The sequence below is a fragment of the Taudactylus pleione genome, unplaced genomic scaffold (assembly GCF_031769625.1).
Source record: "Taudactylus pleione unplaced genomic scaffold, aTauple2 ptg000122l, whole genome shotgun sequence".
NCBI classification, from domain to species: Eukaryota; Metazoa; Chordata; class Amphibia; order Anura; family Myobatrachidae; genus Taudactylus; species Taudactylus pleione.
In genome coordinates this window covers 4,243,202-4,258,723 of record NW_028284524.1, presented here as the reverse complement: position 1 = coordinate 4,258,723, position 15,522 = coordinate 4,243,202, and the positions used below count along the sequence as shown (strand labels likewise).

The window sequence follows — 15,522 nt, the reverse complement described above, 5'->3', positions numbered from 1 at the left end:
AGTTATTAACCTATATTAACTATCAGTAGGGAAAATGTATCAAAGCTTGGAGAGAGATAAAGTACCAACCAATCAGCTCCTTACTGTCATGTTAAAGGCTAGGTTTGAAAAATGACAATTAGTAACAGAGTAGTTGGTTCTTTATCTCTCACCCAGCTTTGCTACATCTCCCCTTATCTCAGTCTAAGCAACTTACCTTGAGCCCGTGTCTCCCCTAAGCCCTGCCACCCCACATCTCCTTCACATAAACACCATGCTCTGTCACCAGTTCCCTGCCCACCTACTGTTACTATCTGGTGTTTGGCTGCAACGCCTGCCTGTCACGTTCTATTGCCGCTTCTTCCCTCTGCTCAGCTGCTAACGGTCCTGGCAGCTGGCTGTGTGTGCTAGAGAGTAATGGCAAGCGGGAGAGCGGGCATCCTGCAGAGGTGGCTGCGGGGGTGCAGCACTCATATACATTATTAAATCGCAGCAACGTACACATTTGTTCTGGCGTGCACTTAAACATAAATGTGATTATATAATAAAGATCAGGGTCCATTGTTATACTAGATTTGCTAAATTTAACAGCTTTGGGGTGATAAAACAGTTAAAGTTTTGGCACGCCCACTGATTTACTATAATCTACAATTATGCGAACTGTGAGGGTTATTTTGAAACATAATTCTTTAATTGCTATACGTGTGTATAGATTTTTATGATGCTGAGGTACGTTTTCAATCATTGGGGGTGATTCAATTGCTTTGGGCATCTTGATAATTAATGGGCCCAAATGTATCAATTCAATTGTTTTTGGGTGCCGATTAATTATCACACTTATTTCCAAATAAACAGGGTTTAGCTACAAACAGTGGCTAAACCCCTCTAAAGTCTTGGTTAAGGCACCCAAACCACAGACTTTTTGCACATTTCTGCTCACCTCCTCAGGTGGGAGTGAGTAGAAATGCCATTAGAAATGCCAGCGCCTGTGGCTGATCGTGCCCTAACTGAGCAACAGTTGAATTGCTCCATCAGGAGCCTGGCACTGACTGCCACCGGCTCTAACAATTGTATTGTTGAAAGTGAAGTTGGATATTAGTTACTCTAATTCGTATATATTTAGTGGAAACCATTCTTCTGTACAGCTGCTCAATCATTCCTGTGCCCACCAGCTGCCACACAACCCTACTTTACATCATAGGCCAATTAAATTGGTGATTTTTTTTTTTCTTCAGTCTTCCAGATCTTAACTTCAAACTGTTGTCCTCCATATTGCTCATTTGGTGTTGATGTGTTGGACAGCGGAATTCCTAAGCTAGAAACATTAATATAGAGGCTTCACCTGTTTTCTAGCAGTATAATAGGTTTATTTTCAAGTCCTCTGTGACTTGACTAGAGGAGTCCATGGTTGCTGAGACTGGGCACAACATCCGGAGTGGTATGAGCGACCACCATACTTTTTGTTTGCAGTCTTGAGAGGCATGAAGGGAGCCAGCATTGGGAGGATGTGTTGGTCCTTATAGTGCCATGTGGAAGTTTCTGGGGTACCTCCAAGGTGAGTCAGCTCTCAGCTTATACATGTGCTGTTATTATGTAGCACACCAATTTGTAATTATATGACCCAGAGTGGGTGCTACTATTATGTAGCAATAATTATTTTGGGGTGAGCGTTTGGGAGTGGGGGTTGTTCTGGCTGGACCTTTTTAAGGGCATCACCACTTAATTCACATAGATATTTTTTATCACTTTTCTAATTGTTTATTATTTGTAATTTTAATTCTTTCTCATTTCATTAACACTTATTGATTTATCTCTTCACCTCTATTCTTTACACTTCACTATCACGTTTTTCCCCTTTTCGTGTGATGCCCTGGGAATGGTCCTTGGCTGGAATTTTTTTGGGTACCTTGCTTCTCGGACGTGAACCCCTTAATGTTAGGGATGCCAGTATATAGGAGTCTTGACGATGGCATGGCGCTTATTCATATATTTGCAAATGTATGTAACTAATACCTCTGAATCTCTATCATGTAGGATTTAAGTATTTTTTGTTGATTTTGCTGGAGGGTAAATCCCTTTTTTTCTGTGTTCAGTGTAAACCTGCCCTTTACTATGTGGCTATGTGGCCCTTTACACCTGTGCTATGTCATTAAGCTGATATGAGTAACCACCATAGTTTTTGTTTGCAATCAGGAGTGGTATGATGCATCATTTAAGGATTTACAAATAAAGTTTTTAAAGGTTAATTAATCAATTGGAAGGGTGCCCAAACTTTTGTAAATCAACATTCAACCTGTTACATACATCTAATAATGGTGTCTCTATATTGTGCACATACAGTATGTCATGCAGGGACGCGTAGTCCGAGTAGGCAGGGGAGGCCGAGCCTCCCCTGTCATACTCCCTGTCATGCTCCAGAGTTTTGATATAAAAACTGTTATACATGTGTGCCTCCCCAGCCATTGACCTCACTGCACGTCACTGATGTCCTGTATGTTTGTGCCCTGTCTAGGTTGAATTTTCACTTTGATTCTGAGAGGCATACAATTTGACCATAAACATTTTGCATAGAACCATAGGTCACGTCATGCCTCAGCTGGGTGTTGAAGTGCTTGAGCACCTTTCTGTCGCTGCATAACTACTGAATGTTACGTTGGAGGTTGAGAACTGGATACTTTGTTCAGTATCAAGGAACGGATAAATAAGACATCTGTTCTTTCTCTAGAACATCTCACCTTTCATGCTGGAAACCGTTACTAAATAGACAGATAAGGAAACCATGCCTAGCAAAACATTTAGTTGGCATTTATTTTGTTTTTTGGATCTATAAATCGACCACAGTTTGCTGGCAGCGGCTACATTTTATTTCATTTTTTTTTCTTTCCTCCTTCCTGAAAGGCTCATTTATTTTGTTCTGAAAGAGTAGCTGTTCCTACAGGCATTTTCCATGTGCTGAAGCTTTCATATATTTTTTTTTTATGGTAGCAATTGGAAAACAGGACTGTGCCACATTTCCATGAACCTTGAGACGATCTTTGTAGTATATTCATGTTGGTGGTCAAGACACACGGTCAGATTTACTAATATGGGACTTCTGGGGCCATGGTCTTTAATATGATTGGAAGAGTTATGTGGACTCTCCACCCAGCGGTGACCTTCTCATATGGAATGGAACCAAATCATACAAAAAATTATATTGGAACCCTAACTGTGATTGGCATTTAATGTAGTGCTAGTTGATGGGCAAAAGTTGGCCCTAGGGCCCCAATACAGCCCTCTGAGCTACACATATGGACCTGAGCTCTTTCCTGCTTTATTTATAGATTTGTTTGTTATAGCTTATCTTGCTTAAAATGACCCCTGATATGTTATTACAGATAGGTGTCTTTCTTTGATTTAAATCTATTTTAATTTACAAAGGTTAAGGGTAATGTACAACCCTTTTGCAGGTCAGAGGGTGAAGTGTCTCCAGTTGTCCATCACTGGTGTGAACCCAGTGCACGACAGGAAAAGAAGACTTACAATGCAAACTGTGGGCTGACTCTTCTGAGTAGCAGAGCAGCCAAATTCTGTCCAGGTTCTACCCCGGAACCAATGATCATTATAAAGAAATGGGGTGGATAGAAATTAGGTGCCTAATTTCTATCCACACCATTTGTTTATCGTAGGAGAGGACTGTCTATATTCAGAGAGGGCCCGAGTCACATACTGCTGCGACCACTTTAGCGTCTCTTGTAAAAAGTCGCATCTGTGACTTTATGCTAACGCTAGTATAAGCTCTTCAGCCAAATGTACAAGTATGTGTCTGAATGTGTAAGGATTGAGATGCCCAATTTGAGCGTCTATTGGTGCTGTAATACCGCTTGGTGCATCTTAAGAACCACCGTCGGTCGCACCATTGAAGCTTCCTCTTATAGGTGGAGAGCTGTGCCGGTGTTCTGCACATGGGTCTCCAGTCCCAATCCCTGTCTCCGGCTCTCTGCTGAAGCAGTGAAGGAAGCAGGATCTAGCAGAGGAGCAAGTCTCAAGGCAGCAACCAGCACAGTAGGGGAGATTATTCTGTCTCAGTGATGGAAGATTTGCAGGCACTGGAGTGAAGAGGGTAGCCGCCCAGCGAGAGTCAGCAGGCCACTGAGTATTGGCAAGTGCAGCAGTGGTTGTTTCGGAGCGCATGCTAGATCCCTGGAACAGGCGCAACAGAGTGGAATGGATTTTGTAGTCTCATAGACGGCGCCCGGCGTCCTGCAGGGAAAGTAAGAAAACCAGATCCAAGGGCACAAGGAAGCCAGGCAGTGGTTAAGATTTGAGCTGGTCTGACCGGAGCAATGAGTTATGCAGCCGCCATCTTCAGAGTGCAGCCCATGCCCCCCACCATCGACCCTTCCACCAGTCCTATGACAGGTGCAGATTTTTCATTTACATATGGCCTTCAGTGTGAGTGATTAAGTGTCTGGGTACATAACTAGTTTAGCCACACGCTCATAAGACATACCATGTACATACATCTGAATAGCCTCCAGTATGTTTCTAATACCGTGTGTCTCGGTTGCAACTGTGCCTTAGTGAGTACACACAATTTAACTCATTCACTCGTATGAGTTTTTAGGGTATTTCTTGCATCCGCCATACAAAAATTACTTAACTCCTGTAATGTCGGCTTCATGCACTACTCGGATGCAAAGGGCTCTATCCAATTAGATACGATGTACTCGCGTGTGCGGGTCTTCGCGACAGTGGCCATGCTTGACGGCTGCCCAGATTCACCTGAAAGTGCTCACCGCCCAAATTCAGGCGAATTCAGTGGCGAGTCGGGCTGCGAAGGGTGCGATGTGCCGGGCCATTGCCAGCGTTTTAACGCCGTTGCCACGGCACATCGCACCTAATTGGATCGAGCCCAAAGTGTCACCTTTGTGTCTTTAGAGCATTGCAATGACTGCTCCTTCATAGCAAGCCCTGTCTGCCAGCACTATGACAGTAGTATAATAAAAGAATAAATGCATAGAAAAATCTAAAAATCTTGTTGAAGTGGTGTAGACTATATTGCCAAGTGTCCTTAAACCTAGGGACAGGAATCCACATGATGCCCCATAAATCTGTTGTAAAATAATCTCTCTTTTGGAAGCTATTCATTTGAAGGGTCTAATTACTAAGCAGTGTTAGGAGACAGAGTGAAAAGTGATAAGAAAGTGATAAGGTGTCAGCCAATCAGCTCCCAACTGTCATTTTTCAAACACAGCCTATGAGATGACAGTTGGGAGCTGATTGGCTGGCACCTTATCACTTTCTTATCATTTTTCACTCTGTCTCCTAACATTGCTTAGTAAATAGACCCCTTAGTGCCCAGGAGCTACTCGTTTATTTCCTGCGACTACCCCTGAGGCTGCATTTATTGCAGATTTCTGCTTCCCCCTTCAGAGTTGTGTGCAGTAATACACATTAGGTAGAGCTTCAGGGCTGGTCGCGATTTCCGGGTGCGTCATAGCTGTTTTGCTCTGGGCACTTAGGGCCTGATTGAGCTTGGATTGCAGTTGCTAATATGCACGTAATCAGCCGATTGTTGCGTTTTGCGTATGCATCGCAGTGCGTCTGTGTGAGCCAGCCACTGAGATCGGGACTGCATGTTTTGGTGGCCAAGGTGCAAAGTTGTTGTTTTTTTTTTGTTTGTTTTTTATTTGCTCCAAACTCAGAAACTGTCTCAATATGTTTTGAAAATGTGTTAAATTTGTGGAGACTGTAGGCCACATTAAGACCTGATTTGTGGCATGCGCCCACTAAGGCCAGGAACTGATCCATATTAAAGGGTTTAAGCAATGCAGAGGACAGTGTGTAAAAGTTTAAAAACTGCAGGAGGAAGTTTTTCTATGAAAATTGTTAAAGGTTGTTGTAAAAAGTTTATCCTGCAGCATTCAGGAAGAAGCACGTACATGCCAACTCTCCCCGAATGTCAGGGAAATTCCCTGATATAGTGATGATCTTCCTGAAGATTCTAGCTGTGGGTTATTTGAACTGTGCTTACCTTGTTAGCAGCTCTGATGGTTGTAAAAATAATGTTAATATTGAGGTATATATGGGTCTATTTACTAAGCAGTGTTAGGAGACAGAGTGAAAAGTGATGAGGTGCCAGCCAGTCAACTCCCAACTGTTATTTTTCAAACACAGCTGAGATTACAGTTGGGAGCTGATTGGCTGGCACATTATCACTTTCTTATCACTTCTCACTCTCTCTTAACACTGCTTAGTAAATAGACCCCATAGAGCGCTTTTGTGTAAAGTGTGTATGACTATGGTGTGGGGATGGTTGAGTGGAGATGAGATGTACAGGAAGTGTATTGGAAGGAAATGGGTATATGTATATTGGAAGAGGTAGAACTAGATCAAGTAGATGTGCACTGTTTAATATATGGATTAAATTAAGATATGGAGCAAGCAGAATGTATAGGTAAAATATAATAGAGAGAATATGTATGTAAGTAAAGTAAAAAAAAAAGTCATAATAAAAAAAGGGGGGGGGGGAGCTAAAAATATCGCCAATGCAATATGTCTGTACGACGCGGTTCACACAGATATCACCTGTACACACTGACCAATGGCCAGCAGATATATTGGCTGATCAATTGGTCGACCAGTGTGTACCCAGCATAACACATAGTTTCTATCTTCACTAACCCCCCCTCCCCAAGGAGGTAAACACTAGGTAGAAGAATGAGGAAGATGTGTGCCCAAGATGTGTGATGAATTATAGAGGATGTGTGACTAGCTGTATAAACCTGGTGGAAGGGAGAGGGTTAGAGGGGGTCATTTAAGATCATACTTGGCAATTTCCTTTCTCCTTTCCGAGAGAAGGCTGGGCCGGGCTCTTCACGCTATTAGGCCCCCACCTATTGTTCATGGGTCTGTAGGGAGGGGGCAGGGTTAAAATGACACCATTCTCATTGAATTGTCATATTGGCCACACCACCTCCCTGCAGTTCCAGGTATTATTATTTCAATCCTGCCCACTCATCCGAGGGACTACAGGTTGAGTCTCCCATATCCAAAATGCTTGGGACCAGGGGTATTTTGGATAACTGAATATTCAGTTTTTTGGAATATTTGCATATCATAATGAAATATCTTGGGAATGGGACCCAAATATACACACAGAATGTATGTATGTTCTATATACACCTTATACACACAGCCTGCAGGTAATTTTATACAATATTTTCAATAATTTTGTGGCTCAAGCAAAGTTTGTGTACAGAAATGAAATGTATGTTTCATATACACCTTATACACACAGCCTGAAGGTAATATTATACAATATTTTTAATAATTTGTGCCTTAGATAAAGTTTGTGTACATTGAACCATCAAAAATTAAAGATTTCATTATAAGTCATGCCAAACTAATTCCGTATTTCGGAATATTTGGATATGGGAGACTCAACCTGTACCTGAAAAATCTTGAGTCTCCCGGACCTTCAGGGAAAGTAGGCAAGTATGTTTAAGATACTAAAAAAATAACTGCTTTCATAATCCCCAAGATGATTTTTCAAAAGTAGGCACAGTGTTCTCCCCACAATGTATTTCTCGAGTGGTCCACCCCAGCATAATTCCCATGCCACGCTGCACTGTGAAGCGGCAGAAAGTCGCGCTGCACTGATGTTTCAATGCAGTGCGACTTAGTGGCCACGTCACAATCCAGCTCACTGCTCGGAGGATCCCTTCTGCCACCTGGACCCCGGCCCACACTGCACTGGAGGCGAACATTGGAGCCACCCAGCCTCCCCCTCTCTTACCCAGAGCCCTCCAACAGTAAGTGAGATGGAGGGGAGCACAATGGGCTGCTGCTTTCCTCCTGTGATGGGGTTCAGTCAATAGGCAAATATGATGTAACAAAAATCTTCAAACCTAATTTAGCAGGAACATCTAGCCTTCTGTGTCATTGTGTATATATTCCTGTATTGCAGTGCTGTGTTTTTCATTCTCCCACCGGCTGAGGTGTAACTGAAACACACACAATAATTGTACACATTTTCTATTCAAAAGAAAATAGGAAGTCTAATACAGACGGGTGTTGTGACTGTGCTAATCTTATTTTTAGTATTTGTTCTACACTCTTAAGGCCCCCATACACAGTGCGATTTGTGATTTCCCTTGAATTCCTGAACTCTCCCAGTCAAACGATATTGTGCCCACGGAATCAGTATGAATTACCGCCGGCCATGCTCAAATCCCGACAGCAGCAGCTCGAAGCAGGAGGAAATCCCGATCGTCCTAAGGTAAGTACTAACTAACCTAATTCTACCCCTAACCCTCCCTTAGGGGTGCCTAACCCTAACCCCCCCCCCCCCCCCCCAAGTGCCTAAACTTAGCCCCCCCCCTCCCCGCAGCCTAACCCTGACCCCCCTTTCCCTAGTCTAAACCTAGCCTCCCAGGGGGGTACCTAACCTTAAGTCCCCCCCGGGACCCCCTAACCTAACCCTCCCCCCCCCCCCTGCACTGTCGGCGCCCTGCTTACCTTCGATCGCTAAGCCGGGCGTCGGGCCCCCGGTGTAGGTCTAATGACAGGCGTCGGGATTAGACAGTCTGGAAGGCGGCGGTCGGGATTACGTCCGTTGGCTTCCCGCTCCCACACGTGGAACGATTGTACAAACGACTAACGATATAGATGGGTCGTATACGATATATCGTTTATAGAAATCCTCACCATGCTGGAATTTAAATGATGGGAGGAAAAGTGACAACATATCTATCGCATCGTTCATCATGCACACACACACGAAACGATGTGTACCAAATCGTGAAAGATAGGTCGATATCTTTCTGCCGGCTCAATTGATCAGCGTCGACTATGTACGATGGCGGGGGCGCGCATCGGCATCGTGATCATCCCCACACATGGCACTTTTTACACGATTGGTCGTTCCAATCGATCTAAAATGGCCAAATAGTGTAACAAAATTGCATCGTATATGGGGGCCTTTATTGCACAGCTAGTAGCAGAAATGTATGTGCATGTACTGTAATAGGAAAGGGGAACGAGTAAACAGACATTTGTTTACATAGCAATCTTAATGTAATAATACCTTCCTAGTGTCAATGCTGCAAGCGTTCAGTGATTCATCTTGCTGCTATGTACTACACTTAAATGTAAATCATTGTGGCTGTATTTGTCAGTCTTTATTCTGCAATATATGCATATGCTAGTATTGTACATGTATGTAGGTGAGCCATCGTCGTGGCTACAAACGCCTTTGATTTATCACTCGTTATCCATTAGTCTATAAAGAATTCTCTGTGGCGTCAGGTGACGGCAGTTTATTCACCTAATGCCCTTGACTGGGATGCTGCCCTTACATTTAGTTGTTCGGGGCTCAGTTGTACAGGTGACACCATCCATGACATTTGGATAAATTTGATCAGAGTTCAGACCGTTCTGGACACTCAAAGGCAATAGCAACCGCAGAATCTGAAGGGTAAAGTAAAATTCACTCAGAACAGTTACACTAAAAATAAATAAATAGAACACAATCCAACATTTATACAGATCACATTTCAGTTGAATAGTATTTTACCAAACCTATAAAGACTCTCATTGCTGCTAATTAATTGACTTTTCATCGATATTCAGACACTTCCATAAGGACTTATTTGCTGCTAATTATTTCAGTGGTCTGATCCCGGGACTTTGGAAGAAATATATATCTTTTAATTTGTCCATTATAATCTATTGGGACTTTTTGCCTAATACTATTCAACTATCATACAGCTAATATGGAAATTTGATATGTATAAATGTTTTATTGTGTTCTTTATTATCATTGCCTTTTATTAAAAAAATTATTTTGAGTGTAACTGTTCTGAGTGAATGTTACTTTGGGGTTTATTTACTAAGCAGTGTTAGGAGACAGAGTGAAAAGTGATAAGGTGCCAGCCAATCAGCTCCCAACTGTCATCTCACAGGCTGTGTTTGAAAAAATGACAGTTGGGAGCTGATTGGCTGGCACCTTATCACTTTTCACTCTGTCTCCTAACACTGCTTAGTAAATAGACCCCTTTAACCTTCAGATTCTACGGTAGCTGTTGCCTTTTCATGTGTTGTAGTGAGAGTGACTCCCTCACACAGCTGCACTCTTCAGTGCCTGGGTTATTTTTCTGCTTTATGTTTTGGACACGCAGTGGTGGGTCTATTACCATTAAAGTAAAATCCCAGTAACCATTGGTTTTACTTCTTTTTGTTAAATATGTAAGATCATGATTTAAACTAGATACAGATTCCACAACCAGTGGTGCATGTCTGGGAGGTATACAACATGGAATCTGCATAATATTGGATGTTTTATCCCTGCGAGAGGGTCATTAAACAGAGCGGAGTTCTACAAATGATAACTGAAAAGTAGTTAGACATTTCCCATCTCTACCGTGACTGGTTCTGACCAGTTGATATGTGATTAGTACAATACTCTATAGCTGGTTCCCAAAGCAAGGTCTTCAGGTCAGTGGCTGGGCTAGTTCCATGCTGTAAAGTGAACGATCTGCAGTAAATGATTCAGTCAATGTAAGAAAAATTCACTGTAATTTCACCTCTGCATTTAGTGAGTCACAATATTTACACAATAAGATGTTCAAGATAACTGTTGCTGGACAGTTCTGAGGAAGCAGAGGCGTCATTGCTCTTAGAAGGAAATGCAAATACCCCAACCAGTGCAGTAACTGACGGCTGTCATAAACAAGCCCATGGTCGTCCTGGAGTTGAAAAGGGGATTTTTAATCTCTTCTGCTGTATTTTATAATCAAAGTAAAATGCATCTTCCAAGCACTATTTGCTTTTCCCTGAAGTAAACCATAATAACACAAGTATCTAGTTTCTATGCAGGAATCGACTGTGTTCATGTCTCCCATTTTTCAGACAGTTCTTGTTTCTTTCAGCGACAGCTTTGTAAGAGTTATTTGAAATGTAGCACCTATTCTTCAGCATGGCTTCTCAGGCTGTGCTGTCTGCACCCATGGATACATCCAACAGTTTTGACAGTTTTTTCAACCTGTTAAATATTAAATCAAAAGAACTGTCTACCATCTTGGTACAGAATAAAATGCATACACTCAGTTTATACTTGAGAATAAACATTTTACTGTGTAACCTATTTGGCACGAGTTGGGTACGCCGGCATCCCGCACACCGGGATTATGACTGCATCCCTTGGTACCACCTTTATATTAAGAGATACTTGTTAACATCAGATGACCACGTGCAAAATGCTACATTAGTGTCAGCGACTGTGACACTGTAACGTAGCGTTTCTCATACAGAAGCAACCGCAGTCGCATAGAGAATATAGGCACTAATGTACTAGGCAGAAGCTGCTTGTGCGTCCTGTTCACATCGCTGTGAGAATAAGACTAATTCGAAGCACTAAAAGACGCTCTGCACTACCAAGTTATGGCATGTCATGGCACGACTAGAAGGACTGTTTAACGCGCAAGGAGACTAGATGTATGAGGACATATCTGTATGTGGCCTTTGATATCTCTAATAGTTGTTATAAGTTAATGTGACTTCTGCTTTTCTATCTACAGATCTCATTAACGGGGCCCAAGAACAGTGTGATTTGCCTCCCATGGATGGCTATCCTCACTGTGAGGGTAAAGTAAAGGTAAAAAAGTCAGTTTTTGTATCTTTTCTATATGACTTGTATGACCTGTATTACATGCATCTGGAATTTGTAGTTCAGGTGAATCCTAAAAACAAAATGTGTTTTATTTATGTACTTTTTTTTTCTGCAGTTTCCAATCTTTTGTTCACCATTGTCTCCACACAGCCCGTCTAGAAACTAGCGAGCAGACTGTTTCAGAAGTGTGTCTAGCAGACAAAACAATGCAGTTCAGCATTGAGTTTTTTTTTGTAAATGTATTATTACAGCTTAAGGGCGATGGCACACAAGAGACTTTGTCTCTGCTGGAGACGCACAGCAGTATTACAGCTCTCGGTTCATAATGAATTCTTAAAATAATCTTTGTAGCATGGTACCCTGAAGGTTTTTTTTTTTACTTTCCGCAATATTTTAATTCGAGAGCATTTTTATTATACCCCCTGGACACTTGCTCAGAACGTTGCCCTCTGCTTTTTAAAAACTAATTTAGCTGTTAAAGTGCTCATGTGACCTTCTCTCTGTTACCCGTATACATTGACTAATGTGTCTAGCTATAACTTCTCCAAGCTAAACACTATTTATGTACTAGATTACAGATTTTATTTTTGTTCGCCCATCAGTTGGTGATTGGTCCACTTTCCCTTTTAATATTTCAACTTCTGACACAGCAAGCCAATTGTGGGAGCATGTAAATTTAGTATCCTTGCTGGCTACATGCATACAGTTGTGGTTGGCTAATGTGGTCCTATTTAAACAAATTGCCCATTTATTTCAATGTGTTGCCCCATCCTACATTATCAAAATGTAATGGGATTTAATCCAGCAAAAACAATGACCAGGTCCATGTTTGAGATCACCAGCTAACCTGCAGATTTTGGGGGAATGTGTGCAGCCATTTTGCATTGCATACAGTTTTGATGGAAGAGACCTTGTAGATCCGGCCATTCATATTGCAGAATGTTTTGTCAGCACAAATGCAACTTGGTTATTTAATAATTTATGCAGAGTGTTTTTTATTTCATGTTATGGTAATCGTGTTAAATTCATATTCTGTGTTCCTTTTATTTTTCTCCCCCCTCAGTGGATGAAGGACATGTGGCGATCTGACGTGTGTTACTCCAGTTATGGCGTTGATGGCTCTACCTGCTCTTTTTATATTTACCTCAGTGAGGTGCGTATGAGTGGATCCTTCAATGTGTATCAATAGAGGATTTTCATTGGCTCTTCGTTTAGTTTACCTCCATTGGTATTCTACTGTTTATCAAGTGCATTCTCTGCAATATTGGTTCAGTCCACAAAATGGCTGCTACCACTTTGTGCTCCACATTTGCTCTGCCTTTAAGCAAGGGATGGACACATCCAATGCAACCTACTGATAATGTTTTATTTCCTCTCTACATTGATAAAGGTGTGTGGTTGAGAGCCTGCTTGAGTGATTTTGAAAGTCTAATGGGGGGGTATCCACTTTGCAATCGTGCTGTCGTTTGTATAGCTAGTGATGTGCCTAGACTGAAAGTTTACTCGTTCAGTCCCGGCACATCCCTCATCCCCGCACATGCAGAACCTGACGAGATCGTCAGGTTGACCTGCATGTACGGGCGATGTCGGAAGCCGGGTCGCTTCCGTCCAAAACATCCCCGATGCATGCACGATGCATGTGCGATTTGCAAGCGACTGCACGATAACGACATCATTATCGTGCAATCGCTTGTTTAAATCTCTTAGTGGATACCCCCCATTATAGAACAGGTTGCTGTAGATTACAGCTGTAAGGCACAGAGACATGGTGAGTTACTGTGACCAGAGCCATAAAGGGTATAATTATTGTGTAGCTCTGATCACTGTACTGCACAAAGTGTTAAAATTCTTTAGAACTGAAGTAGATGAGAGCATGTTCTGACCATGGCAATGAGGTACTTGCTGGCACACAAAGATTTGTCTAATGGAGTTTTCATTCCAAGGAACATCAGTTGGTTGTGAATGGAAGAAAACTTCAGCATAAAAAAGGTTCTTTACTGTAAGGGTGGTTAAGTTGTGAGGGTCTTTACCAAATAGGGTGGTGATGGAAGAGTCATACATGGACTGGATGCCATTCTTCCACCAGTATATAGTATATGTGGCTACAATTAGTCCAGGATATTGTGGGGGTTGATTTGATCCACAATGTTTTGAGATGGACATCTTTAGGGACAAAGAATGTTTTCACTCACTGAGAGGCTAATGGTGCCCATCCACTAGCAGACATGAAAATGACTGCACGATTACGACATTGTAATCGTGCAGTCGTTTGTCTGTCTGTGATGAGACTGCACTGAACGAGCAGTCATTCAGTGCAGGCTCATCAATCATCTGCAAACATGCTCAGCATGACATTATCGTCAGGTTGTCCAGCATGTTTGCACGATGATGAATGTCTAAACGACCAGTGGGCACGCGCATCGCTGGTAGTTTTAGACATTTTTGCAAACGATTGTTATCGTTCAATCGCTGAACTTAATCTTCTAGTGGATGGGCACCTTAAATATCAAACTGTTGTATTTAGCAATTTGTATTGGCTTCCTGTGAAGGTAAGAAAATGTTCTCATCTGGTTGTTAATACCCAATCTTGATTACAATGTGGTTTCCTATTATAAAGGGCTGCAGAGTCTGATGGTACTGTGTACATAAATGTTTATAAATAAGTCACTGTACCAGGCATTCCCTAAAGCTGCCCATCCACTAGGAGATGTGGGGGACGATGGCACAATTATGATGCCGTCGTCTCCCGTGGGGTGAACTGCATGCACTGAACGTTCAGTGCATGCAGATCAATCATCCCCGAACATAGCAACCTGACGGCGGTCGTCAGGTTGACCGTCATGTTCGGGCGATGATTGATATTAAAAACCACCAGCGGGTGTGCGCATCGCTGGTCGTTTTTAACCTTTTACTGCCCGATTTGCGGATGATTACCAAGCGATGGAGCGATAACGACCGTCGTTATCGCTCCATCGCTAGGTTTAATCGCCTAGTGGATGGGCAGCTTTACTCACAACATCAGTGCCCAGTACAACACACACTGGAGGAATGGCTTGCCAGTCAATTAGTATTAAGCTCTTCAAATTAACGGTTGTTGACAGTGGGGAGGTGATGACTGTATAAGTGAGAGAAGGAAAAGCACATGAGGGAAGATGGCCCTGCTCATGACAACTGACAATCTAAAGGGGAGTGGAAGACAGACAGCGGAGAGACAGTGAGCATGGAGCAGTGGATTAGGATGAGAGCTGATAAGCTTGTGTCTTAAGAGTCCTTTTGAAAGAGAGGTGGAGAGCCTCTTAGGGAGAGCGATCCAGTGGTAGGGAGTAGCATGGGAAATATCTTGGAGGCGGGAGTAGAAGGAAGTAATCAGTTGGGAGGAGAGGCAGCGTTCATTTGTGGAGTGAAGCTGGTGGGAGTGTGAAGGGAGGTGAGGTCAGAGATGTAAGTAGGAGAGGATTGGCTGAGGGCTCTGTCATTGAGTGTGAAGAGTTTGAGTTGGGTTATGAAGGCTATCCAGTGTAGAGCCTGTAGGAGAGGGGAGGCAGGTGCAGTTCATTTGGAGAGGAAGATGAGCCAGGCAGCAGCATTGAGGACAGATTGGAGGGGAGAGATTTGGGAGACCAGATAGGAGAAGGTTACAATAGTCCAGTCAAGAGATGACCAGTGAGTGGATGAGGGTCTTGGTTGCTCCAGAGTGAAGAGGATCTGCTGCTGGAGATATTTCTGAGATGGAGATAGCTGGACAGCGAAATGTACTGAATGTATGGTTTGATGGGGAGTGAAATAAACACCTTGTTGTTTAGAAATGTTGCTAAAATATTACAAAGTAGTACAGGTAGTTTTAGCATGACTATTGGGAGAGGAATTCTTTTTGACTTTTCTACCAAATA

General features: G+C 42.6%; 1 protein-coding gene across 1 annotated transcript in view; it reads left to right on the top strand.

Annotated features, from left to right (window-relative positions):
* The window catches only part of MGAT5 (alpha-1,6-mannosylglycoprotein 6-beta-N-acetylglucosaminyltransferase), a 129,669-nt gene that overhangs the window by 45,872 nt on the left and 68,275 nt on the right, over positions 1–15,522 (top strand). The window contains exons 4-5 of the mRNA XM_088472276.1: positions 11,541–11,617; positions 12,696–12,785. Of these exons, the coding sequence (XP_088328402.1) occupies positions 11,541–11,617; positions 12,696–12,785 (167 nt within the window). The remainder of the gene's footprint in view (positions 1–11,540; positions 11,618–12,695; positions 12,786–15,522) is intronic.